General features: G+C 39.7%; 1 protein-coding gene across 1 annotated transcript in view; it reads right to left on the bottom strand.

Moving 5' to 3' along the window:
• Positions 1-27,541, bottom strand: part of CAMTA1 (calmodulin binding transcription activator 1) — a 1,602,965-nt gene that overhangs the window by 1,226,008 nt on the left and 349,416 nt on the right. The window contains exon 3 of the mRNA XM_040424166.1: positions 16,264-16,331. Within this exon, the coding sequence (XP_040280100.1) occupies positions 16,264-16,331 (68 nt within the window). The remainder of the gene's footprint in view (positions 1-16,263; positions 16,332-27,541) is intronic.

Genomic DNA, 27,541 nt, shown 5'->3' with positions numbered 1-27,541 from the left:
ATCAATGTCCGCAGGACAGCATTACAGTTGAAAACCGTGATGCAGGTGGCAGTATTTTGTGCTGCACTGTAGTATTTGTTTTAGCTGGGTTGGTATATTGCTCTCCACTATGGTATTGCTGGCCCTGTCTACTTCTGTTGTCCCTGCCTAATTATGTTGTCCTGCCTTCTGTCAATTTAGACCTGCACCTGCAACATGGGAACACTTTTACCTTTTTTTTCCATGGCCACTTTTAGTTCCTGGTCCGCCCCCGAGGGCTTCTTAACATTTACATATGAGTATACTGTGCAGTTTAAATGCATATGTAAATGATGTGCATGCACATAATAATTACGCTCTCACAGTGCTGTGGTCGAGAAAGGAGGACACCCAGAGAGGACCAAGAGGTGCGGTGCAGAGAGTGCTAGTGGTTGTATGGAGCATTATGCAATGTTCTGCATCTGTGACCCATTAAAGCAAGTGATTTGCTGCAGTGATGTCATGCCCCCCTGTCTGTATGTCATCGCTGCAGCAGGAAGTAGAGAACGTCAAGGGATTGGGAGAATGAGCATCGGGGAGCCATAATGAGATATTTAAAAACAAATATACACTGTATTTTCCTAGACAACCCCTTTAATGTGAGGCTTACTTCATGAATGGAGTCAAAGGCACCAGACAATAAGTGCCTTCAGGTACCTGAGATGTAGGTCCAGTAGTGATGATTTTTTTCAAGTGTAATTACCAAATTTTTTCAGATATGTTTTTACTTTTTTCTCTTTATCATTCATATTGTTTTTATGACCTAAGAACTATTCATCCGTTTGCTTTCTCAGGCCCTTTCACCTGTAGGAACCGACACACAAGCAGTATACTGTACATGGAAGATATGTCACTCCTCATGATTAAAATACACTTGAATGTGACATAATTTTTTTTCCTGAGCTTTTCGATGCTTCCCGGTCTCTGGAGCATTGATGTTACTGTGAAATTCAATCTGAGTTGTTACATGATGGGGATATAGCCTTGGATGAGATGTCAGCTGCGCCAGGCCACAATGTGATTTAGAGGCGGCATGTCAGGATAATATTCTAATAAAATTATTGTTTAGACAAAAGCCCGTAGGTGATAGCGTAAAGATGGAACATCGCTTAAAGTGGAAAGCTGGTTATGAGGTGGATCTTCCCTGACACATAAATGCAAGACAGATAGGAAATTAAAGCTGTTAAGAAAGGATTCTCTTAATATATAGGAGGAATATCACTTTTGATGGACATTTTATCTATGGTAAATAATGCAGCAAAAAACTCTAAACTTAAAAATTCTAATAGTCAATTTGTTTCCAGCCCAGAATAAAAAAAGTAAGTTTTATAGAATTTAATATGAACCGTTAGATAATCCTGAATGTCAAGAACTAGTCAGGTCTCATTAATGTTGGAAGGGATTTTACTGTGGATAAATATTACAGGTATTGAAAGGAACACTTCAGACATCTCTATATACCCTACTTTGCTAAGTGAAAGACCTGAAGGGCGGAGCTTGAAATAGAGACACCAAAACCATAGTCCCTGTGCTATGCTCCACCCCCTTAGGCCCCGCACTAATCATAACTTCAGGAAGCTCCTTTAAAGATATTATCTATAGTAGAGCATTAGAAGTGTCCTATGTCACGAAAAGGTAGGGATAAGTGCAGCCCTAGACTCCACCCACTCCTCTATCCCTACCTACTTGCACGGTCCGTCCTAACCGATGGGGTACAACTGGGCGGCAGTCTCTAGCTTACATATGTGCAGGGGCCTAAAGGAAGGAAATAACGAGGGAAGAAAAAGAAAGACAAAGACAGAACAAACAGGCTGAGAAAGTACCACAACAGGAACAACTAAAAGCTGAGGTCAAGAGCCAGGAGGTAACACAGGCACAAAGGGTAAAAACAAAATCAAAGTCAATACAAGCCGAGGTCAGGAGCCAAGAGATTGCGTCAGTACAAGGGGTAACACCAGGTCAAGGTCAAATACAAGCCAAACAAACAAAGTCACACATGCAGAGAACGCTAGTGAGGTAATAAGACCAAACACAGGCAACCTGTGGCCAGCAGGTTAGGCTACTTTCACACTGGTGTTTCTGGGTCCGCTTGTGAGATCCGTTTCAGGGCTCTCACAAGCGTCCAAAACGGATCAGTTTAGCCCCAATGCATTCTGAATGGATAAGGATCCGTTCAGAATGCATCAGTTTGCCTCTGTTCAGCCTCCATTCCGCTCTGGAGGCGGACCAGCGTTTTGATGTCCGCCTGACGATGCGGAGCCAAACGGATCCGTCCTGACTTACAATGTAAGTCAATGGGGATGGATCCGTTTTCACTGACACAATATGGTGCAATTGAAAACGGATCTGCCTCCCATTGACAGATCCGTTTGCATTTATTTTTTTTGTTCATGGTAATGCAAACTGATCCGTTCTGAACGGATACAAGTGTTTTCATTATAGGTTCGGATCCGTCTGTGCAGATACCAGACGGATCCGCACATAACGCAGGTGTGAAAGAAGCCTTACCTGTTTAAATAGGTCTAATTGATGGGTCACGTGACGTGGCTAGCATCACGTGACCCATGTCCATCAGATCTAAACACCTGAGCCGAGCGCCGACTTATTGCCATCGGCACTCAGTTTCCTCCCTGCTCATTGTCTAGGGGAATGAAGGATGCTGGCCACGCTGAGGAGGCGTGAGCGGCCGGGTCCTCCGTGCCCCCTAGTTACTATGGAGACGAGGACGCCGGTCGTGTCCTCGCTCCTCCTCAGGGATAGGATGCCGGCGGCGCTGCAGGGAGCAAGCACATCGCCGGCTCCTCGTTACATCCTACATATATACAGTAGTTACACAGTTACAGAGTTAATATGGTTGAAAAAAGACATAAGTCCTTCAAGTTCAACGAAGGGATGGGCAGTAATGTGTATTTTAGAAAAGGGGAGTAAGATCTGGACCTCTACATAAGTATTAATGTTACTAAAAGGGGTTTTCTGGGATTTTAATATTAATGACCTATCCTCATGACAGGTCATCAATATTAAATCGGTGGGGGCCCCTGCTGATCAGCTGGATGAAGGGAAGGCCGCTCTCCATCTCTTCATTGTTTACTTGCTTGCCTTCAACAGTGCAGTCGTCAGCAGGTGTAACTACAAGCCATCCCATTTATTTCAAAGGGACAGCACATTCTAAGGCCGAATGCACACTGCCGTGTTCCGCGGCCGAAAGCGGTCCGTGGTATGCCGGGCTGGATTCCTGTTCAGAGCAGGAGCGCACGGCGTCATTGGTTGCTATGACGCCGTGCGCTTCATGACGCCGCTGCAGTACAGTAATACACTATACGAGTGTATTACTGTACAACAGCGGCGGCATGAAGCGCACGGCGTCATAGCAACCAATGACGCCGTGCGCTCCTGCTCTGAACAGGAATCCAGCCCGGCATACCACGGACCGCTCTCGGCCGCGGAACCCGGCCGTGTGCATTCGGCCTTATACACATGAATAGGAGCGACTGGTCCCATTGAAGTGAATGGTCCTAAGGATAGGTCATCAATATTAAAATCTCGCAAAACTCTATCAGAGTTTGTGCATTCATGGGATTTAATGCACCTTCATTTTCTTACATGTCAACAAAAAGACAGAAGACTCAGATTTATATATATATATTTTTTTTAAATAACTATAAATTTAGTTCCATTTATTTATACAATCGCGTGAAAACTTCTGCACCTAAAAAAACTAAAAAAATAAAAAGTTCAATAAAAAAAATCTGCTATTTTTACGTTTTTGTTTGTTATTTGCAAAGTTGACACACCCTATATTTTAGCTTTTGTAGTTTCCACCGACATCTCAGTCCAGATTCATCATCGCATTAAGTGTCAGGAGGCTGAGCATTGCGTAGAGTGCTGCATTCGGGAACTGGTTTATTGTAAAAGCATCTTCCCATACAAGTTGTTCATTTTCTATCAATCCCCAGTAAAACAAAGTGTCTCCAGACGAAATGTTGAGTGTGATATTTATCAAGCGTTTCCACAATCTGAAATGCAGAGGCAATTATTCCTGTCTTAACCCCGGCCTTTACTTCATGCTCATTTATCAGGCAGTGAACCACTTTCCAACGTGTGTTTGCAAACAATCATATATCAATTGTGAGAGTAGCACTGACGCGGCGGGTATGTGGAGAGGGTGTATTATGACAGTGGACGTGGGTTTCATGCCAGCTACTTTATCAAGATGCTGCCATTCTGCAGCTAGCGGGAAGATATTGATGTCTGCTACAATAAAAATAAAAAAATAATCTTGATAACCGCCTGATGAGTCAGAATGGTTCGTATTCTTGCAGATTTCTTGCATCACAATTCTAATATTCAGCTGAAGTAAACGTAACCAATCAAATCAACAGGATGTTTTTTATGCTTTTTATTATCTTTATGCTTTTTGCATTTCTAACAATAACAACTAACCACACAGACATTAAAATTACAATAAATATTATTGTCGCCACAAGAGGTGACCAAATCAATTGTAAAATTTGAACTTTAACCCAAATCTTTCTAAAAGTTTGTGTCAAACTAAACTTTTTTGTGATTGATTCAAATCTCAGCTCTAGTCATCATCCCTTACTAGCATATAATAAGGCCCCATGTTGCTTTTTCATAGTTGTATTGTAGTCATAGTTAACATATGCTGTCATTTGTTGAGCTTTTAAGGGTAGACTGCTGTGGAGTCTGGGACCTCCACCAATCACAAAAACAAAGAGGGTCATTTATGAAACAGAAATACGTCTACAAAGGTCCTTTGTGTCACAATCTGCAACTCTTCCCTGCTCACGCTAGGTAAAAAAAATGGATGTGGCAAGGTCGGGGAAGGGGACCGGCCGGCAGGCCCATCTCATTTACCATTTTCTATGCCTGTTTTAGGCATAGAAAAAGGTCTAAATGTAAAAGAGCTCAGAAGCTGTCTTACATTTAGAAGCAACGGTGGATCCATCGAAGTTATGTCGAGGCCGGCACCTGTTCATAACTCCGGCAGATCCACCGCCAGTGCAGGGCTTTATTAAGACCAGCGTCTAAACCGCTGGTCTTAATAAATGTGCCCCAAAGTGGCTTTCACATCTTTGGTGTTTTCGCTGCACTGTCCTGCTCCTGTCTAGACGCCATGCAAGAAAATGTAGCTCAATCCTATTCAAGGAGTTGGATGGGCATTAAACTATGCAGAAAAAAATTCTAGTAAATGGTGTTGGTCCCATAGGTTGGAGTAAAGACCATTGATCTGCAAAAGTATATTGACTAGTGATCATTAAGTGATAACCTGAATATATCTTTACATTCTTTTTAATCACTTTATTTGGGATGAAAAAAGAGCCGAAGACTGAATTGTTTACCCTGCTGCCTGTCATACAGTCATAGAATTTGCTTGCAGCTACCACTTGGTGGTGCTCACTGAATACCAGCTATAGAAATCTACGTAGTTAGCGCCACCTAGTGGTGGTGACATTCAGCCAGAATTTTATCATTTAATACTATAACATTGAAGGTGTGAAAAATGCTGATCTGACACCTATTAAAGTGGTTGTCTCGCAGAATTTTTTTTTTTTTTACAAAATGGGCATAATAGGGTAAAAACATGAAAGAAGCATTACTCATTTCTTTGAATTTAGTCACTGTTGCTCCAACACTTGGTATTTGACATCAAGAGATGTCTGCTCTGCCGATCCCTTACTGGAACATTGCAGCTGGCTCAGATTGGATGAGCCGGCATCTTTAGCCATTTCCTGAGGGGACCTTGTCGGTGTTGGAACTGCAGTGGCGGAGAATCGATGAGGTAGACTGATGCTTCTTTCACTATTTGAACTACTTTTGCTCCTTATGTAAAAAAATATATCCCTCTGGACATTGACAGTGGTTAGTGAGGATGGAATCCAAACTGAGATTTGCAATGTTTCTTTGTGTGCACCCCTGGTAAATCTCCCCCATTGCGGAATATGTTAGGCCAATGAAATTAATGAGTATGTAAAAGTATGACAGGGACTACAAAGTTTTAAATTGTCGGCAGGGAAGTGACACATAAATAAATAGCAATCCATTCTAAGTATGATAATAACACATGGCATCTTATACACCGCTATTCATAATAACTCCCGCTACTTACTTAAAGAGAAGTTACAGCTCAGTCTAATTCCTTCACAATTAATATGGGAGTTGGGAACTATCAGGGGCAAAAATATTATTAAAGACATAACCTGTGATGTGTGTCACACAGCTACACTGCTCTGTGCGCTGATTAGAATGAATGATGTACAATTGATCTGCTGCTTGCACACTGCATCATGTTATTAAAAGAAAACTTTATAAATCTCAATGTGACAATTCCTTTTTTATTAATTTCTCCAATGCAAAATTAGCCCATCTCTGAGCCACGGGCAAAAGTAAGGAGTATCCGGCTCACTGGCATATTGATGTCATTAATTTTTTAATATAAAAAGCCTTCTGATATGAACTCAGCATTTAAACGACACCAATTAATTTTCATGTTAAAAGTCTAAACAAACTTCATAACTAATTGCACAGAGTCCTTGACCAGCCGGAAAGCTTTCATCCTTAGGAGAAATTTTCATTTGCAATAAAAGTCTGAAGGAGGTAGATACTGTAAAATTAGGAGAATTGAAAGTTTTTCTATTATTTTCCTTGGCTTGATTTAATTTCAGTTACTGTAATTACTGGCAGTATCTATCTATCTATCTTCTTTCTAATCATAGAAGAATGTGCCTCATGTGCACTCAAGAAATGGTAAAAGAATGCTGGGGAAAGCTTTATTCACCCAAAACGCAATGTTTCGGCCAAACATAATGAGGCCTTTCTCAAGCATCTATCTGTCTGCTATCTATCTATCTATCTATCTATCTATCTATCTATCTATCTATCTATCTATCTATCTATCTATCTAATATCTATTATCTATCTATATCTCTACTTATATACTTATCTATTATCTATCTATGTTATATTTATAATCTATCTATCTATCTATCTATCTATCTATCTATCTATCTATCTAATATCTATTATCTATCTATATCTCTACTTATATACTTATCTATTATCTATCTATGTTATATTTATAATCTATCTATCTATCTATCTATCTATCTATCTATCTATCTATCTATCCCATATCTATCTATCTTCTTATCTTCTATCTATCTGTCTGTCATATATATTGACATTTAAATACACTGCGGTTTAGGGCAGGTTCGCATCAGCGTTAGTTATTCTACTATACTGTTCCGTTACAACAGGGTTATAACGGAATATAACGGAATTTTAGGAATGCAAAATGGAAACCTTTAAGAGGCATTTAATTTTGCTCCGTCCTAATACATTTCTTTGGGCACAAATACCGGTTTGTTTTTTCCCCCTTATGTATGACAGAAAAAAAGTCCTGCCGTTATTTGCGCCCATAGACATGTATTAGGACGGAGAAAAATGGAATGCCCCTTAAAGGGGCCTGTATTGCATTCCGATCCTAAAATTCTGTTAAATTCTGTTAGAACAGTATGACGGAATTACTAACGCTGATGCGAATCCGCCCTTATTTAATAAATGTTATTATTCATTTTTTGAACAATTGGATTATCATTAAATAATATACTCCTCTTTTACTGCAATGATATATATGCGAGATGCATCTCTTTCATCACACTGGTCTCCTCTATATAATGATTTCTATTATATAATTAGAAGGACATTTCTAGTCACCTTGTAACTCTCTGGCCTATGTAAAATTTCTCATTTTGACCTTATTTCTTTATAATGACACAAATCTCATCAATGTGATTTCTAATATCTTCACTGAACATATGAGCTGAAATATAAAACACGGGGCTTGGTCCAAAATCAATCCTAAGCATTAGGGCTCATACACACAAACGTATTTTCTTTCTATTTCCATTCCGTTTAGGTCTTTATGCGGAACTATTCACTTCAATGGGGCCAAAAAAATGGAAATGACTCTGTGTGCATTCAGTTTCCGTATGTCTGCATGTCCGTTCCGCAAAAAAAATAGAACATGTCCTATTCTTGTCCATTTTGTGGATGAGGACAGGAATTTTTACAATGGTTTTGCAAAAAAGAATGGCTGCAATACAGATGTCACACGGATGTCATTTGTTTTTGTTTTTTGCAGATCCATGTTTTGTGGAACGTAAAATACATACGGTCGTGTGCATGAGCCCTTAAGGTAAGGCCCAAGTCTCATGGAGTATTCTAACAATAGAACTTTATATCATATCACTAGGATATCCCCTAAATGTATGGTAAGGGAGATTGGTACTGCTGAAATCCAGCTGCAAGGTGGAGTAGAGGTGAGTATTGGGCACGAGTGAACTTGTCATTGTCTGCTATAAGACTATCCATTATCTGTTATAGTGTAACTTGTTATACCCAAAGGGAGTGTACCATGGGTCTTGTGGTTGGTAAGAGGCCCATGTCCTTTAAAGGGACTCCCATCAAAAAACTGAAAGAGGTTGTCTCATCACAGAAAATGGGGGCGTATTGCTAGGATATGCCCCCATTGTCTTATAAATGCGGGACCCGCACCTATATATAGGGTACATAGAAGTGAATAGGAGTGCACCGCACATGACCGGCCACCGCTCCAAATAACTTCTATGGGCCCGACCGAAATAGTCGAACCAGGAATATAGTAGCGCTATATAAGTGTTGGTCCCAAAGTTCAGACCCCCTCCTAACTTCCTTTTATGACCTGTCTCATTACTTGGTAAAAAAATAAAAAAAGGATTGTTGCAGAACAGCTCCTTTAATATACAGGGTGGGCCATTTATATGGATACACCTTAATAAAATGGGAATGGTTGGTAATATTAACTTCCTGTTTGTGGCACATTAGTATATGTGAGGGGGGAAACTTTTCAAGATGGGTGGTGACCATAGCGGCCATTTTGAAGTTGGCCATTTTGAATCCAACTTTAGTTCTTTCAATAGGAAGAGGGTCTTGTGACACATCAAACTTATTGGGAATTTCACACGAAAAACAATGGTGTGCTTGGTTTTAACGTAACTTTATTCTTTCATGAATTGTTTACAAGTTTCTCTTTGTTTACAGCCATTGACATGTCGCCGAGGTTAACACGTGAGGAGCGGATAGAAATTGTGTTGATGTCTGGTGAACGCAGTAACCGGGTCATTGCAGCAGATTTCAATGCAAGACACCCTATGAGACCACTCATCTCCCATGCTACAGTTAGCAAACTGCTTGCTAAGTTTCGTGAAACTGGTTCAGTGTTGGATTTGCCAAAATGTGGACGCATGAAATCTGTCTCTAATGAAGAAACATCAGTGGCTGTCCTAGCTTCATTCAGCAAGAGCCCACAGCGTAGCACTCGCCGCATGTCACTGGAGAGTGGCATTAGTCGAACATCCCTTCGGCGGATATTAGCTACTCACAAATGGCACCCTTAAAAACTCCAGCTACTGCAGCATCTCAACGAGGATGACCCAGATCGGCGCACTGAATTTGCAGAATGGGCAAAACAAAAATTGGAACAGGACCCTCAGTTTACGCAGAAGATTTTGTTCAGTGATGAGGCAAACTTTTATGTGAATGGTGAAGTTAACAAACAAAACCACCGCTATTGGTCTGACACTAACCCACATTGGATAGATCCCTCCAAGACTGTTGGAACAAAAAAATTGATGGTATGGTGTGGTATATGGGGTACAAAGATAGTGAGGCCATTCTTCATCAATGGAAACCTCAAGGCCACTGGATATGCGAAATTGCTACATGATGATGTGTTTCCCTCTTTATGCACTGAAGCTGTCACGTTCCCTTAGTTTTTCCAGCAAGATGGTGCACCACCACATTATGGGTGTCAGGTCCGAGCATTCCTAGATGAAGAGTTTCCTGGAAAGTGAATTGGTCTTCGTGGGCCAGTTGAATGGCCCCCAAGGTCTCCCGATCTGACCCCCTTAGACTTTTATCTTTGGGGTCATCTGAAGGCAATTGTCTATGCTGTGAAGATACGAGATGTGCATCACCTGTAACTACGGATACTGGAAGCCTGTGCTAGCATTTCTCCTCCGGTGTTGCTATCAGTGTGTGAAGAGTGGGAGAAGAGGGTTGCATTGACAAACCAACACAATGGGCAGCACATTGAACACATTTTATAAGTGGTCAGAAACTTGTAAATAACTCATGAAAGAATAAAGGAAATTCCCAATAAGTTTGATGTGCCACATGACCCTCTTCCTATTAAAAAAACAAAAGTTGGATTCAAAATGGCCGACTTCAAAATGGCCACCATGGTCACCACCCATCTTAAAAAGTTTTTCCCCTCACATATACTAATGTGCCACAAACAGGAAATTAATATCACCAACCATTCCCATTTTATTAAGGTGTATCCATATAAATGGCCGACCCTGTATACATTCCTGTGCCCTCACATTATATAATTTACTATCTGTCTTACATAAATAATATCAATCTTTACCTTTTAGGGATAACAAGGTTAAAATAATTTTCAAATCTTAAAACAAATAAATGAAGCTCTCCTTACATCATCTTAAAAGCTCAGTTCTGTCTCTCATAAGTTCAAATACGAGCCATGTTCCTTGATCTGAAGGTGCTGATCTTTTTTTTAGTCACATCTATAGAATGAACCTTTTCAAGTTGAAAACATCTTGACTGATCTCTATCAATTTTGAAAAAGAAGGACTCACATTGAAGCCTTAAAAAGCCATTTGTAACAAAACAACTCAATTTCAATGCATCCTTGAAATAATGAGGCGAAACATATCCCAATTCCTAATAACAATTCCTAATCACTCTAGGAAAAAAGATGGATAATATTGTAGTCATAGATCAATACATATTTGACAGATAAGCTGCAACTGTTGCTTTAATATTGTCGGGAGACTAAAACATCTGCTGGAGCAGAGATCATGTTCCAAATGGCCAAAGTTCCTACATAATGATGGGCACCAAGAGTTCGGCAGGAGTAAACCTTACTAGGAGGTGACTTGCTACTAGTGGTTGTGTCTCCTGGGATGATTCCCAAATAATTTGTTAGGCCTTATTTATTAAACACCTGCAAAAGAAGTCCAGGAGGAGCGAGTGGAGGATGGGTATGGTAGTTGCAGTGACACATGGTTCACAGTGGCAATCCTCACACCGATATTCCACTAGGGCTGTGCAGTGACAGGAGGGTGCACCCTTTCCTCACTTGGGGCACATCCTGATGTTGGTCTTCTGACTGAAGTTTATTGGGGTGCCCTTGGTGTTGTGTTTTGGCAGGGTACAAGGCAGGAATGTGGATGCAGGTGCAATGGCCAACAAATGGTGTTGGAGTCAGTGGCTAGGCCAGTTGGTGCAAATAAATAGGTCTCTCTTTGCCAAAGTGCAAAGTAGGAGTAGTTGTTCATCCAACTTTATGAAGACACAATTCCAAAAGTAGTTCATAGTGCAATTCTTTTCCATTAGCAGTGTATGGATGGATAACAGAAATGATAGGGATTGTGGTACTCCTTCTCTATGTTCTTCTAAAGTCTTTCTGCAGAACCTTAGGCATTCAATTGAGGTTTTTGATATAGGTTCGGAAATTGCCAGGCTAAGGAGTTCAGAATTAAGATACGGCTGGCCAAACCATTTTAGAGCGTGGAAGGGTGCACTGACAATATTTTCTCTCACAGCAGCACTGTCTATATCAGCCTTACACAAGCACAGTACCTTGCTGACTGACTTCAATGCACGGCCTTACAGATTCTGTACCTTCTAATCTTTCTTCTTTTTTTCTCTCTCTCTCTGGAGCACATTGCTCCAGGTCCATCTAGTGCAACAATGTGGATCAGTAGATGTAAGTAACAATCCTTATTATTTTTTATTTCTGCTGGTTAATTTTATGCCCAAAGGTCATTGAAAAGGGTTTAGGCAGAAACCCTTCTGTCCTGTGAGGGGGGCCTGGTTTGATCCTTGCTATGGGGCCCTTACTTCTATGTGTACGCCACTGCCTTTAGTCATGACTCTATTACAGCACCCAGAAAGTCTTATAGATTTATACCTTTCTATGCTACCAATTTTGCCATGTATTTATCTTCCATATTTATACAGAAAGGCAATCTGATTGGAAAGATATTCTACTCTTGAGGCATTGCTTCTAAAGGATGATCTACAATATTGAGCCATACATAGGCACTATAAGGCAGCACACAGCATGTCTTTGGCTCTGTGGTATAGAACTATAGGAACTTTGTTTTCTCTGACACATACTCTGATCCAGACACCAAAAAATAATTACTGGAATGTGTGTGACCCAGTCCACACTAGTCCATGGAATAAAAAATTGTGTATTTGGTGATTTCGTTTTTATCTATAAGATTAATGAATTTTTTACTTTCTAGATTGCATTATGAGAAATACCATATGGAAAAGCACATTGTGGTCCTCAGTGAAACTGACTGATTTATCCAGGGCTCTGAGAGCTGACCTTCTTCTCCCATGATAACACAGAAACAAAACGCTCGACCACTGTTCCCATTTGTCACTCAGTTGGATACGTATATTATTCCATAAATCTCTCCAGACAAGTTATTAAAAATTCTCTAAAAGGTACATTATATTTATTTTAGCAACTGGGTATAAAAATGAAATAAAATAAGTAAACATGGGGTGATAAATATGGCTTATAAAAAAAAAGGAAAATATATAATGCAGTGTGAAAGGAAAATATACTATAATATACTGTATTAATCAAGCAGCTTCATTTAAAATAAAAATTTAATAAAAAAATGTATTAATAAAATAAAACATCAAATAAAAAATATAAGGCAGTGGATTTTAATAAATATTGTATTCCCTCATGTATAACCCTTAATAAATGTGGTACAAGACATGTACCAGAATTCCTGCTCAATCTAAGGGCTTGTTCATTGCGGATCTGCAAAACATGGATGCCGCCCGTGTGCCTTCCGCAATTTGCGGAACGGAATGAACGGCCCTTTATAGAAACGGACAAGAATAGGACATGACTTATAATTTTTGCAGGGCCAGTGCTGTTAGCATCTTTTGTGGCCCCATTGAAGGAATGGGTCCGCACCCGAGCCGCAAAAAATGCGGCTCGGATGCGCAACCAAACCACGTTCGTGTGAATGAGCCCTAAGTCAGAAATCAGGCACATTTGCAATAGTAAATCTGTCCCATTGTTTTTTTTTATTTATTTAAAAGCAACTTGGTTAAATAATAAAGATAAAAAAGTAAACGCACATAAAAAATACCATAGAGTAACAATGAGACAGATTTATTATGTTCAATCGCACCAAAAAACCTGGCATACATGTCATGCTAGATAGTTTTCACTAGTGCCAAGCATAGGGGCCATAGGCAAGTCCTAAAATGCAACATATTGGTTAATGATGTTGTCAAAAGTAAAATAATTTTTTTATAATAATTAAAAAGAAAAAATATACAGTGGCGTGAATTAAAAAATAATATTGTATATATTCAAACAGCTTGGCTTAAAAATAAAGAAAAAATAATAAAAAGTCAAATAATAATGAAATTTCCAACAAAACAAATAACAGAAAATAAAGAAGTAAAAAAACAAACTACGGTATATAATAGATAAGTCTTAAAATAATCAATGTTTCCTACATCAATCCCACAAGTCAAATACAACTCAAAGTAATTAGAGAAATAAACAAGGGTGTCGTTGTTACCTTTTCCGAGTATAAACATGTCATAAAACTGATTAAAGAGGAGAATCCTGTGAATCTATGCTGATTCTCATACTCAGGATTTTTTTTTTACTTTTGACACCTAGCTAGGCCTATTGTTTAAAAAAAGATCTATTGATTTTTGGAAATATCTGTAACCATATACGCATTTGTGTATGGATAACTTCATAGATAGATAATTAGATCGATAGATAGATATTATATAGATAGATAGATTATGGATAGATAGATAGATAGATAGATAGATAGATAGATAATTATATTGATTACATTGATTGACTTTCTCGTCTGAATCTAAATCTATGAGAAAGAGCAGGGATTGGCTAAATGAGATCAGCTCTTGCTCTGGCAGACGCAAAGACAGTCAACCATTCATTTGAATGGGTGGTATGTTATAATACATTTTCACTGCTGGGATCTCTGTAGGGGAAAAGTATGACCAGAAAAAGGAATGGTTGGGTTATTTCCAGTTTCCTAGGAGTCTGACCTGCATTTATCAACCGATCTCCAGGTAAGCTGTCTCTAAAGATGTCCTTGTCTCAAGAAGACAATGTGGAGGTTTGTTTTAGTTTTTTGAAATAGCACCACACTTGGGCTGTGTTTGGCATTGCAGCTCATTATCATTCATTTCAATGTGAATAGCTACAACACCAGACGCAACCCATAGACAAGCCATGCTGTTTCCAAAAAAAAGCTGACACTATTTTATAATCCTTTAGATTGTTAAAGTTTTTGTCCTTTAAAAAAAAGTAGTTTCAAGGTTATTTCCTGAGTGTGGCGTTAAACGGAAAGATTTCGGAGCGTCTCTGAATGCGATATGGTAAATAATAATTAGAATTCTCTAATGTATAATTATGTTATTTGCATGATAATATTTCTCACATGTCTGGATTTATTTTGATTCAGCATATTCAAATTAGGCAAAATGCATCTAAATTTAGCAGATATTATTTATTTTTTTTAAAGCAGAGAGTAGAACAGATTAAGATTTATATTTTCTTTGACCACCCAACTTTTATTAAGCCATTTAGATTTTGCATTTTTGTAAAAAGAATGATGCCTGTAAACTCTGCAATAAATGACAAGCTGTGTAAATTCTATCTCTTTAGTAAACTTCAGAAACTAACCAATCTCATAGTATTTTTGGTTGTAGTATTAAAATCTGATTGTTTCAGTTAAAGGAATGCTCCAAGCAAAGTATATACCATACATTAGGAGACATTTATTAATAGTCCTAAATTTAGAAAGCATAAAACTAGATGAAACTGGCAGAAATTGTGCTAAATTTATCCCAGTGGTTCACACTATACTATAAATTTGGCACACCTCGCAGGTGTAGAACTGTGGTTGATGAGTCAAAATAAATTCATATTGGATAGGGTAATACCATATTTTTCGCTCCATAATACAGATAGCAGTTATCCATATGCAGGAGGTGTGGGTAGCGGTAAGTGTAGCGCTGCCAGCGCTGCCTGTACTTACCACTCCATGGTCTTCTTCCAGGCTCCGTGCTGTGTGTGTCCCGACTGCCTACAGCATCAGAACATAGTGCACATCAGCACACACTATGACCTGACATTGTATGATATCATGTCACAGAGCACTGGCTGCTGGAGAAAGACCAGGGAGCAGTAAGTGCAGGAGAGATCATCATCTCTGCAGAGTGGCAACCCCATCCAAAGCAGGAGAGGTAAGTCCATTTATTGTTTTATGTCTAATCTGAGTTCTGATCAAACTTTAGGGGCCTGATGGATCTTGGGGGTCTGATCTGAGGTCTGATTGATCTTAGGGATTTGATGAAGGTCTGATCTAAGTTCTGAAGAATCTTGGGGGGTCTGATCTGAAGTCTGATAGATCTTGGGGGTCTGATATGAGGGATCCCGGGGTCTGATTTGGGTCTGATCTGAGGTCTGAAAGATCTTGGGAGTCTTATGGGGGTCTCATCTGAAGTCTGATGGATCTTGGGGGTCTGATCTGAGGCCTGATAGATATTGCGGTCTGATCTGAGGTCTTTTGGAGCTTGGGGGTCTGATGGGGGTCTTATCTGAGGTCTGATGAGGAATGGGGGCCTGATTTTGGGGTATGATCTAAGGTCTGAGGAGAACTAGGGGTCTGATGAGGATTTAAGATTTGATATGAGGAAGATAAGGATTGGGGGTCTGATAAAAAATATATTTTTTAATAGTTTCCTTCTTTCTATCATAAGTGTGTTTTATGGTCCAGAGCGTCTTATGGAGTGAAAAATATAGTATATTATAAACTTACTAAAACAATGAAAATTAATGTTAAAAAAGATTGTGATTATCCTTTTTTTATGTTTTAATTTTTAACAAAATTACCACTAAACAAAAAATAATAAAATAATAACAATAATCATCCTAATTACTCTCATTATAATAGAATTATAATAAAACAAACCATAATAAATACATTATTTATTATTAGCAGCCAATAAATAGTTCATAAAAGAAAAATTACTAACTACACATATTACATTTGGAAACACTGATCCTACCTTGTTTTAGGGGAGGTTGTCAGCCATTCTTCATGCTTTTCAAATGTTATTAAATAAGCTGCGATTTCCTAAAAGAGATAAAAATACAGTTACAATCCCACTTGTATAGAATTTATTGTTACAAAAAATATAAACAAAAATTTCAGACACTGTAATATGAGACAACCCTCATAAACAAGTAGAAAAGAACACATGAGACACGCAAGTTCAAGGCCCGGCTTTGTCTTGTCTCGGCTCATTGAGTTGGATTATGCTGAGTAAGACCTTCTGCCTCTTATTTGGCAGATATTTCTATGTGTTTGTCAGTGATATATATTTTGACAATCTAGTGAGCATTAATGTTTTTCTTATGTGAGCCGTGGCATTCAAGTGCATGCCCAATGATCCTGCAAAATGCTTAAACACAGAGCCAAGGCAAGAATATGCTGAAAAATGAAAATAGCAGTCGATAATTTGGAAAATATATTTATTTAGGGGAATAAAAAATAGAAGGAAATAGCAAGCTGGTGCTGGATTTATTTGAAGCGATCCATCTGTGGACCTTGTATTGGATCATATTATTTATTTGGCTATGTTAAAAGAGTTTTTCGATTTAAAGGCAATGGCAGAGGTGAGACTTTTTTTGTAAATGGGTCAAAATTGGTTAAAACAAAAAAAAATCCTTATTCACCTTACCTATTCCCCAATAATACAATTCCAATGCTAGTTTTGTCCCCAATGCTGTCCCCTTCACACAAGGAAATGGATGGAAATTCCTGCTCAGCAGTAGAGACTTGTCACGGCCAGTCATTGGTTGAGTGGGAATTTCCAGTTACTGTAAAGCTGTGTCAGAACAGCAAAGGGTGAGAGTAATGATTTTTTTTAAAGCAATCCTAGCGCTTTTTACAAAATATATATTCCTCTACACAAGCCCTTTAACTTTCTTCTCTAGAGCACCATAGTTATGTAACTCGGTTGCTTTGCCAACACTGCAGTTAGCATCACCAACCATCATGTTCTATTGTCTCAAGCTCAACTGTATTTTATTATTATTATAAAAGTTTAGGGCAACTCCTATCTATTTCTCACTCTAGAAAACCAAGCACATCAGTGCATCTAACAGACGGCCTATTACATTCAATGTGCACCAAGAAATGCTTCATTTTCCCTTGCAATATAGCTGTAATGTCTTTCCAGTAGGATGTCATCACGTAGTTTATCATTAGGGGAACCTGTTGTATAATAAGGGGTTGCCCAAAACCTTTCTTGACCCTATCCTTAATCATCCATATCATCAATCACTTTTTTTAGCGAAAGTCCTTGGCACAGATGCCAGTCAAGGCACAGCTCTGCTCACCATTACAGATATCAAGGTAAACAACAAATCCTATCCTAACTTTAGAAAGATAAAGCATGATGAAATCCAACAAAGCCCACAGCACTAGCGGCTGGATGTGAAGAATACCAAACCAACTGTGGCTGCCCTGATTTACTGACTATGAGGAATACCTGACTCCTTAGTGCTTCACACTGAAGTCTCTGACCCCTGTGGGGTGCCAACTACAGTGAGACTATTCCAAGAGGTAGCGGCTTGGTGGGTCCCCAGCAACGAAGGCCAGATCCCTGTATAGGAGTTAATGTATGACAACTAGGGGATCGCCAGGATAATGCCTTCAGGATTTGTCTAAAGTCAAAGCCATTAGGTAGTACAGTGGGTCCACATCCATCTCCCGTTACAGTTATACTATCACAAAACATGAAAGAATTGGTTACTTTGGGCAATACCTTATTGTTAGATGGGTCCACTATTAATAAGGGCTAAAAGATATGGAGTCTGAATGAGGTCCCCCTCATATTAAAAGGGAGTGTTCTGAGATTAACAATTTACACCTAGCCACAGGATAGGTCATAAGTGTCTGATTGGTAGGGGAATAGACTGCTGTCCTGGAATACCTGTTTGAATGGTGCAGCATGTGCACTGCCACTTCATTCCCTTTGGGCTGCCGAAGATAGCCAAGTAGAGTACTCAACTCCAGCAGTCCCCTAGACTTTGAATAAAGTGGCAGCATACTTGCTCAACCGCCACTACATTCAAATGGGGAAGATGAGACTTATTTTCTCCAGATCAGTGGGGGTTCCACTTATCACCTATCCTGCTGATGTATTTATTTTTGGTACAGCCCATTTAAAATAAAATTCTCATGTTGGATATTTGAAATAATGGATAAGTATCATTTTGTTTATTATCATTTTGCACAGAATCCCATTATCCAGTATAAGACACTACAAAGAAGTTTTGTAGACAGTTACGCAAATAAGATCGAACAGATGAAACCAGATTCTCCCACCACAAAACAAGCCATGTGAAATTACACTAATAACTTCACACACTCTCCTGTTCTGCTGAGAGTCTAGCAAAGTCATCAAGCTTTAAGAAAGGAAAAAATGCATGGACACCTGAAGGTAAATTAAATATTTATAAACACAACAACATCTTTGCAGATGGAATTACTGATTTATTAATAATTTCCATAAAAAGCCAGTGGGTGACATCCACATAAGTCATATCTTCTGCTTTCAGGCAAGATTCAGCCCATTAATTTCAGATCCGGATTGGGTGCATCTCTGATTTGCTAACTGTAAATTGGCAGAACCTGTCATTTAAATTAAAGGGGACTGAGCATCCGAAACGCAAAACTTATTTAGATCTTGGTAGGACATAGTCATCAAAGCTCCTGGTGTCTCCTGAGATACAGTAAATGGTTAGCAAAAAAAACAAAGCTAGGTTCTAGAAATATTTGCTTAATGTGTAGGGGCTACCCATGGATAGAGTTAAAGAGGAACTTCACCAAAATTTACATATATTTTGATATATTCCCCAAATATGTAGCCGTTGTAGAGAACTGAAGAGTTCTTTTTATACGGAAGAGGTCTTATCTCACCAGAAACCTATCCATCCATCTATCCACCCATCTATCTTCCTATCTTTAGCTATCCTTTTGATATCTACAGTATCTAATTTTTATTTGTCTCTCTTTGCATGTATTTATATATGTGTTTTCTATCTATCTATCTATCTATCTATCTATCTATCTATCTATCCAGCTATCTATCTACTGCTCTACCTGTCTTGATCTATCTTTCCGCGATATCTATCTCAGAACTATTTACATGAAAATTCATAATAAAATAGATATAGCGCTTATGCTAAGTTTGTTTCTTATAGATGAGATCTCCTCAAATCAGAAAACGTGGCAAATATTTTTAATATATCTATCCTCATATGTAACCATCCATCTACCTCAATGGCATAACAAGAACTGACTGGGCCCAACAGCAACCCTATTCTCCTGTGCAACCCTCACACCTGCGGTTAGTCTAGATAGCTCTCAGAAGAGGCCCTGCAGCCGCTCCGTTGATTTCCTACATAAATATAAAGTATGTTATGTCACTGTATATACGGTATATCACTAGATCAGGGGCATTGCTAGGGTCTCAAAAGATCCAGGGCCCAAGCACCAATGCATATGGACCAATTCTCTAAGTTGAACAACCACATCCTCCCCCAGCAAACACTAGCACTGAAGACATTTTCCTGTACTTGCTATACAGCAGCATATACCTCTCACATCCAGTGCCTCCCAGGTGACGTCTCCTCTGATGTAGATCTTCTCTGTCATCATCTTCTCCATTCGGTCCGGACACTTCTCTCAGCCGCCTCGTCTCTGCAGAGTGTGACGCACAGACATCTTAGCTTCCTTACTTTTCTGTACCCCCAAATACTATCCTGAAGAAAAATGAGTGCCCCCCATAGTAACAGTACTCCTCATAGCCCCACCAATAGTAATTCCCTTCTAGAATGCTCTCATTAGTAATACTGCCCCCTACTGGACCCAACAGTTATAGTGCTCCACAAGAGTGCCCCCATTAGTAGCAAGAGCCCTCCAGTATTAATAAAACCGTCAAAGAGCCACCAGTAGAAATAAGGCCCCCTTTTGTTCCCCCAGTGGTAATAAAGCTCTCTACAGACTCCTCATTAGTAATAAGGCCCCCATAGTGCTCTTAGTAGAAATAATGCGGATCAATAAGTCCCTCCTATAGAGCCCCCAGTAGTAATAAGAACGCCTAATGTCCCCTGGATTTAAAATGCTCGCCCTGAAGTGCCCCAAGTATTTATAATGCCGCCTGCAGTGCCCCCTATAGTTATATTCCTCCATTTAGTGTCCTCAGAAATTATAATTCCTCAGCACCTCCGCCATACAGTCCCATGTAAATAACACTATTTCCCTCCCTCAGGCATAGAGTCCCATACAAATACCATCACACCATCTCTCCAGCCCCCTCCAATATACATTCCCATGTAAATAACATTCCTCTCTATCTACAGCCCCCTCCAAAATACAGTCCCATGTAAATAACATCACACCATCTCTCCTTCCCCTTCCAACATACAGTCCCATGTAAATAACATCACCCCCTCCCCAGCTGCCTTCAACATACAGTCCCATGAAAATAACATCACCTCCTCAATATTCAGTCTCATATAAATAACATCACTCCCTCCACCAGACAACTTCAACATACAGTCCTATGTAAATAAAATCACCCCCTCCCCAGCCACCTCCAACATGCAGTCCCATGTAAATAGCATTATCCCTTAACATTCAATCCCATGTAAATAATATCGCTCCCTCCCAAAGCTGCCTTCAACATGCAGTCCCATATAAATAACATTACCCCTCAACATACAGTCCCATGTAAATAATATCATCCTACATCAGCCCCTTCCAAATTTTAGTCCCATGTAATTAACTCCACTCCAACTCACTGTCCCATGTAAATAACTTCCCTCCCTTCAGCCCTAACATACAGTCCCAGTTAAACAACTACAACTCCCAACATTGCTCTGCCTCTCACACTGAGTAATGTTCACTTACCTCTCCTCATGTAGCAGACCTCACGTCAGCCTCTTTCCAGGACTTCTCTTCAATGCTGAGCCGTCCTCTCCTGCACTGGTCACATGATGGTGACATCATCCCAGTTCCTTTTCAGCTACTGCATTTAGAACTGATCACATGACCTTTGAGGTCATTACAGGTCCTTCAGCTCTTGCAGTGAATTAGATTCAATTGTATTGCCGTCCTGAGGACAGTAATACAGTTATATCTAGCAGGCAGGCAGGACATTCTGGGCCTGGGACAAAACATCAGGGGCCCAGGCCTCGAATGTTTTGACCTAGCAACGCCCCTGCACTAAATATAATACCATTGTTTAACACGGTTGAGGGGGCCCTGACAGTAAAATATTTTAGTGCTCTTCCTCGACGGGCCCCTTCTGAGTTCAGGCCCTGTAGCATCTGCTTCCACTATAACTACGTTCCTGATATACCTAATCCTGTGTCCAACTATCTTCTCCATATCTATTAATTGATCTGTCTGTATTTAATCTATCTATCTATCTATCCATCCATCTACTGTATCTATCTTTCTATCTATCTACTGTATCTATCTATCTATCTATCTATCTATCTCTATCTCTTATCAATTTACATGAGAATTCATAGTAATAGACAACTAAACCAAGATTACATCTTGTAATAAAACAGAAATTGGGCTAAGACTCACAATATCATTTGCAGTTATTCTATTGCAATTACAATATAATACTTATATGTATCCGATTACATTAGAATGAAAACGGTGATTTAAGTTCATTGATAATCTGGCTAATAGTCAGTTCCAAATTAAGTTTGGCAGGTCCATGATCATTAAAACCTGAATTGGTTCCTACGCTCTGATAAAGTTAGGGCTAATAGCTTTTTGGACTAGGCAATATCATACAAATGCTACCTGAGACAAAGCCGGGATCTGTTTTCCTTAATTGATTCAGCAAATGCACATTTGCATTCCATGTAAATAGCAAAACTATATAGAAGGATTTAGTAAGAGATTTGTACAACTACATTAAATTACATTTTAAATGCACTGAACTGACTTTCTACCCTAAATACTGAAATTATGTAACCCCTAACATTGATGATTTGGGCAATGGGAAACCACAAAGTGTTCCGTATCTCACAATATTTGTATTGTATTTAGCTATCATGTAGAAAAGATAGGGTCCATCTCATGGACTGGCTCACAATATACCCTCCCCCCTACATCCCTGTATGGCTCTTAAGAAGAGAATGTCTGCCTTCAATGAACATTTTGTAATTAATTTTTTTATATATATCTTTGATGCAGTCAGATCTAATAAGATTCTGTCTACCTGCAGGCACCAATAGGGAGAGTTAGGAGTTATAGCATACAGTTCCCAGTGATCAGTATGCAGTAAACTCCTAAACTCCCCCTAGTGATGGCTGTAGACATTCAGAATTGTACAATTTGCCACTGTGGATATTTATATTTGGATGGTCAAATTTAGCTGGCTTAAATTTAGTCCAATGATATATTAGACGGGCCTCCTGGCCTGTCCCCTTCTTCGCCCACGCCAATCCCCCTTTTTTAGACCTTGCGTGAGCAGGGAAAAATAGCAGATCACGGCGCAAAAAACTTTTGCGGCGCAATCGGTGGCAGAAATACGTCCAAAATAGGGCGGTACAAACATTACAGGATTTTTTTTTGGTTGAAATAGAAATATTAACATGGAAAATTAAATCACCAAAAATTCTTTAAAAATATGTACACAATAAGTCATTTTCTGATGACACATTCCCTTTAACTCTTTCCTTCCATTCAAACAACTCCATTGTAGATCAGTTGTTAAGCAAATCTATATTTACTTTAAAAATACACTTTTTTTTGCTGTTATTGTGAATGCCGGCAGCTCGCCAGCATAATCATGAGGATAACGACATTTCTCCTTCTGTATTCAGCTTCTATAGTACAAGGTTTAAACATTATGTAACAGCACATAAGGCAAGTACACGATTGGTAAAAGATGTCAATTCCTTTTTCAGCTCATGAAAATGATGTGTTTTCATAGGAATAGTATCATGTGCTGAACAGCAGAAAATTATAGAGCAAGCCACAAGCACGGTAAACGGCGAGTACAAAGAGACAAGAGCAACAATAATACATAAATGGATTCTTCATATGAAAAACAGACAATGAGGATGGCAGAGTATATAATATATAATTCACAATATAGATGTGCACAGGTTAAAAAAGATCTTTGCTAAAAAATAATAATCCTATATCAATCAGTTAGGCAGCCATTTTCAGTGCTTATGAGGCTATAGTTTGGTCAAAGGGTCACAGAGAATAGGAATGAGTCATGTATACTTTCTGCTTCCGCTTGATTCTCTGTGACTCCTTCTTTTACATTGTACCCTGTATTCAATGCAGTACATAAATAGGTGGTTAAAGCCAAGTGCGCCCCCTCTTACAAGAAAACACATATCATTTGCATAAAACACTGTTGCTATGGGTTACCGTTTGACTTGTTACTGTTTTCCTGCAATTTAGTGTGCCATGTTATGTGAGATCGTGTTGATACTCATTGTTCGATATGTGTTACATGTGTGCTTTGTGGGTCTACTACTGCAAAATGATAGCTGTGGTACCACTAGAGAAGGTTCACTAGGGAGGGTAAAACACCCTGTGTGGCCATGCTCTAGACTTAGTTGCATAATAGTGGGAATATCGAAAATAGTCTTCAATTACATATATACACTCTGAGGGAGCCATATACCATGGGCAGGATGCAAAGGACGTTGTAGATAAGTTAAACTGTATGACAAAAAGGCATGGACTATAACGCATGTATTGTATTGAAATTGAGAGTGTTGTATACAATACTGAGGTTATGCGGATATCTTACTGTCTATTTGTATTAATATTGTTGTAAAAGAGACTGCTAGATGCATTAAGTGCTTTTGAGTCAGTTTATAAGGTCGTTATGTAGTAAGATCATATAGGAAAAAGGATAAATAGCAGTGCGTTACAGACCTCCGGGTCAGTAGTAGACAGGAGATTAAAGAGTGAGCTGGGAAGCTGATGTTTGTAACAAAGCCAGCAATAATACTGGAAGTAGCTAGCTACATAGTGGAAGTGATTGGTGGACTAGCTAGGACATCTGAGGCCAAATACCACAAAGCAGTTAAGGCTGGGTTTGAGGAGTAGAACAACTCCAGCTAGCCTGTCAATACTAGAAGCTGTCAAGGTCTAAACAGTCAGGCCTGTAACCAAGACCAGCCGGCCTGCAGTCTCTAAGCAACATTGTTTGAGAGACTGTGTGTCATGAAGTCATGAAGAATTGCAAACCCTGACTGAGAAGAGTTCGTGCAATGGTTGTAACCTGGGAGAGTGCTTGTTAGAGACAGTGCAGATTGTGCGGTACTGCACCACATAGAGAGAATGTTGTGGTTATAGCAACTTCATTCAACCATCAAGACTTTTATTTGTAATAAAAATATAATGTTTCTTGGATATCCTGGACAGAGTCATAGCTTTTACTCAATGGGGAAAAAATTATGTTCACTGCCCTAGCCAAAATATTCCGATTTTGTGTGCATGCAAAATGATTGTTTACAGGCAGAAGATCATGCTGTGTAAACACGATCTCCTACCGGAAAACAACGAGTCAATATGGGGAAGAGTGATGGCATTAGCGATCGCTCCTCCTCATACATGTAAATGCAATGGTCTCCTCCACCAGCGAGCAGAAGATTGACGAAAAGGAACACTTCCTTCCTATCTGCTGTAATATCGTCCTGTGTAAAGGGAACTTTATACTTTGAAATCATTAAAGGGGTTTTCCAGGACTTTAATATTGATCACCTATCCTTAGTCTAGCTCATTAATATCAGATTGGGATGGGTCTGAACTCTAGAATCCTTGCCAATCAACAATTTGCATAAGCCGTATTGTATCAGAATCAGGCACAGCTCCGTACACTGTGAAGTGGCTGCGTCTGGTTACTGCAATTCTCTCACATTCATTTCAATGGACATAAAATATTTGTAAAGCATATGCATAATTGCTTGCAAACCTCCAGCAACAGCACCCTCTAGTGACCCTGGAAAATAACTCAACACTAACAAGTCAAAACAATGTGTACATGTAGCTTTATAGTAAAGACACCTACTGGAAACTATAGGAATAAATTCAAGTCTTAGACTCGGGTAACAAAGGTATTTTAGTGATGCGACTGTGTGAAACTGCTATAGAAAAACAATGCGTCACAGTTCCTGAAGTTGCTGAAGTCGAACTCTATTCATTTAAATGGGAGACACATGTAACTTTCAAGCAACAGAAATACATAATCAAGTCACACAAAAGTTGTGCTAAAGTCACACGTGTGATTGCAACACACAATTGAAAATCTGCACAATTTTTGTTAAAATACTGAGGCCGGAAGGAATACTACATTAAATCACAATCTAGTTGTGAAAGATTTAATTTATTAGACAAACCGTGTGTTTTTCTCTACTAGTACAGCATCCCAGTTCACTAGTAATATGTGTGCATTAAATAAACATGTAGTCTGAGCCCTGAAGGAATATTGCTATTAGAATCTCTCTAAAGTAGTGAGGACCTAATACTAGAAATCCTTCAGACTAGAGCTTTGCAGTTTAGCTTCTACATATGGAAGATTCGCCTGCACTTACATGCTACATCTCCAATTATTTCACAGGAACAATAGGACCTAAGTAGGAATAGCGCACATTTATCTTGAGGCTTTCTGAAGGCTTACAGACACAGCTAACATGGTTCAAACTTAGACAGTACTTGCCCATCAGCCACAGATGAAAAGCTGATACAGCACGGACAATATTTGCTGAACTGTGTCAAAAACAGGAGAATATATTGAAGACAATAGGGCAGATTTACTTAGTCTATCCATGGTGTGAATTTAGACCGGCGGTCTAGACCTGCACCAGATTTATCACAGGGGCTCAGGCAGGATGTGTGTGTAGATGTGGTGCAGGGACAGACACTTTTCTCTGACTCTACACCAACCAGAATTAGGGTACTTTCACACTAGCGGCAGGACGGATCCGACAGGCCGTTCACCCTGTCGGATCCATCCTGCCGCTATTTCGCCGTGCCGCCGAACTGCCGATCCGTCCTATAATGGGGGCGGAGCTCCGGTGCAGCACGGCAGTGCGCCGTGAGAAGCCGCCGGACTAAAAAGTCGGACATGCAGTACTTTTAGTCCGGCGGCCTCTCGCCGTGCACTGCCGTGCTGCGCCAGAGCTCTGCCCCCCGTTCCCATTATAGTCAATGGGGACGGAGCAGCAGTCCGGCGGCACAGCGAAATAGCGGCAGGATGGATTTGACAGGGTGAACAGCCTGTCGGATCCATCCTGCCGCTAGTGTGAAAGAAGCCTAACTTTGAGACAGAATTTTACGCCAGAATTGTGGTGCAATCTTGGTACATAACGTCACCTCTTAGGCTCAACCTCTTTTTCCATGGAGTCCACCCAATTCTTCTAAGACCCATCTCCTTTCGAGCAATTTTGAAAAAGTTGTAGAAAGCCTAGTTGCACAATCTATAAAATCCAATGAGTAAGGGTTCATCTTTTGCAACCCTTTCATTTAAAGGGATTTTCTGGGATTATCAGATTGATGGACAATCCTCAGGATAGGTCATCAATAGTAATGAGCGAAGTTTACAAAAATTTCATTTGACAGGTTCGCCAAATTCCACAAAGGAATTCGCTTTGTGCCAACTTACTATGTCACTTAGTGCATTTATTTTTAAGCTGCGGATGCAATGATGGAGAATGACAATTGCGCCATCCCCCATGATTGAACCCCTCAGATGCCGCGTTCATCACTGATCGCGGCATCTGAGAATAATAGTGGGCTTTCAGGGGTTAAACTGTTGGGAAAAAAATATCACCTTATCCATTTGAGCGCGAAGAAGCCGCCGCAGCCATCTTGATTGAAGATCCTGTGCAGATGCAATCAAAATGGCTGCGGCGGCCTCTTCGCGCTCAAATGAGGTCAGTATGATTTTTTACTGCCATTTCTGGGAAAATTGATTTGTTACCACAAAGCACAAGGAAATTTGGCTTTGTGGCGAATCAAAGTTTCCACTTCAGATCTTTCGATTCGCTCAACCCTAGTCATCAATATGAATTCAACTCCCGACACCCCCAATGATCAGCTGTTTGACCAAGCTGTGGCGCTTACCGGAGCTCCAGTGAGCATAGTGGCCTCCTTGCAGCTTGTCAAGCACCTCCAATGGATAAAGGCTATAGCATGGTATCGTAGCTTAGTCCACTTGATTGGGAATGAGCTGCACCTAGGCCATGTGACTTAGAAATTTGAAATCACATGGCCTAGGA

The sequence above is a fragment of the Bufo bufo genome, chromosome 1 (genome assembly GCF_905171765.1).
Source record: "Bufo bufo chromosome 1, aBufBuf1.1, whole genome shotgun sequence".
Lineage (NCBI taxonomy): Eukaryota > Metazoa > Chordata > Amphibia > Anura > Bufonidae > Bufo > Bufo bufo.
This window is presented reverse-complemented; position numbering and strand designations above follow the sequence as displayed.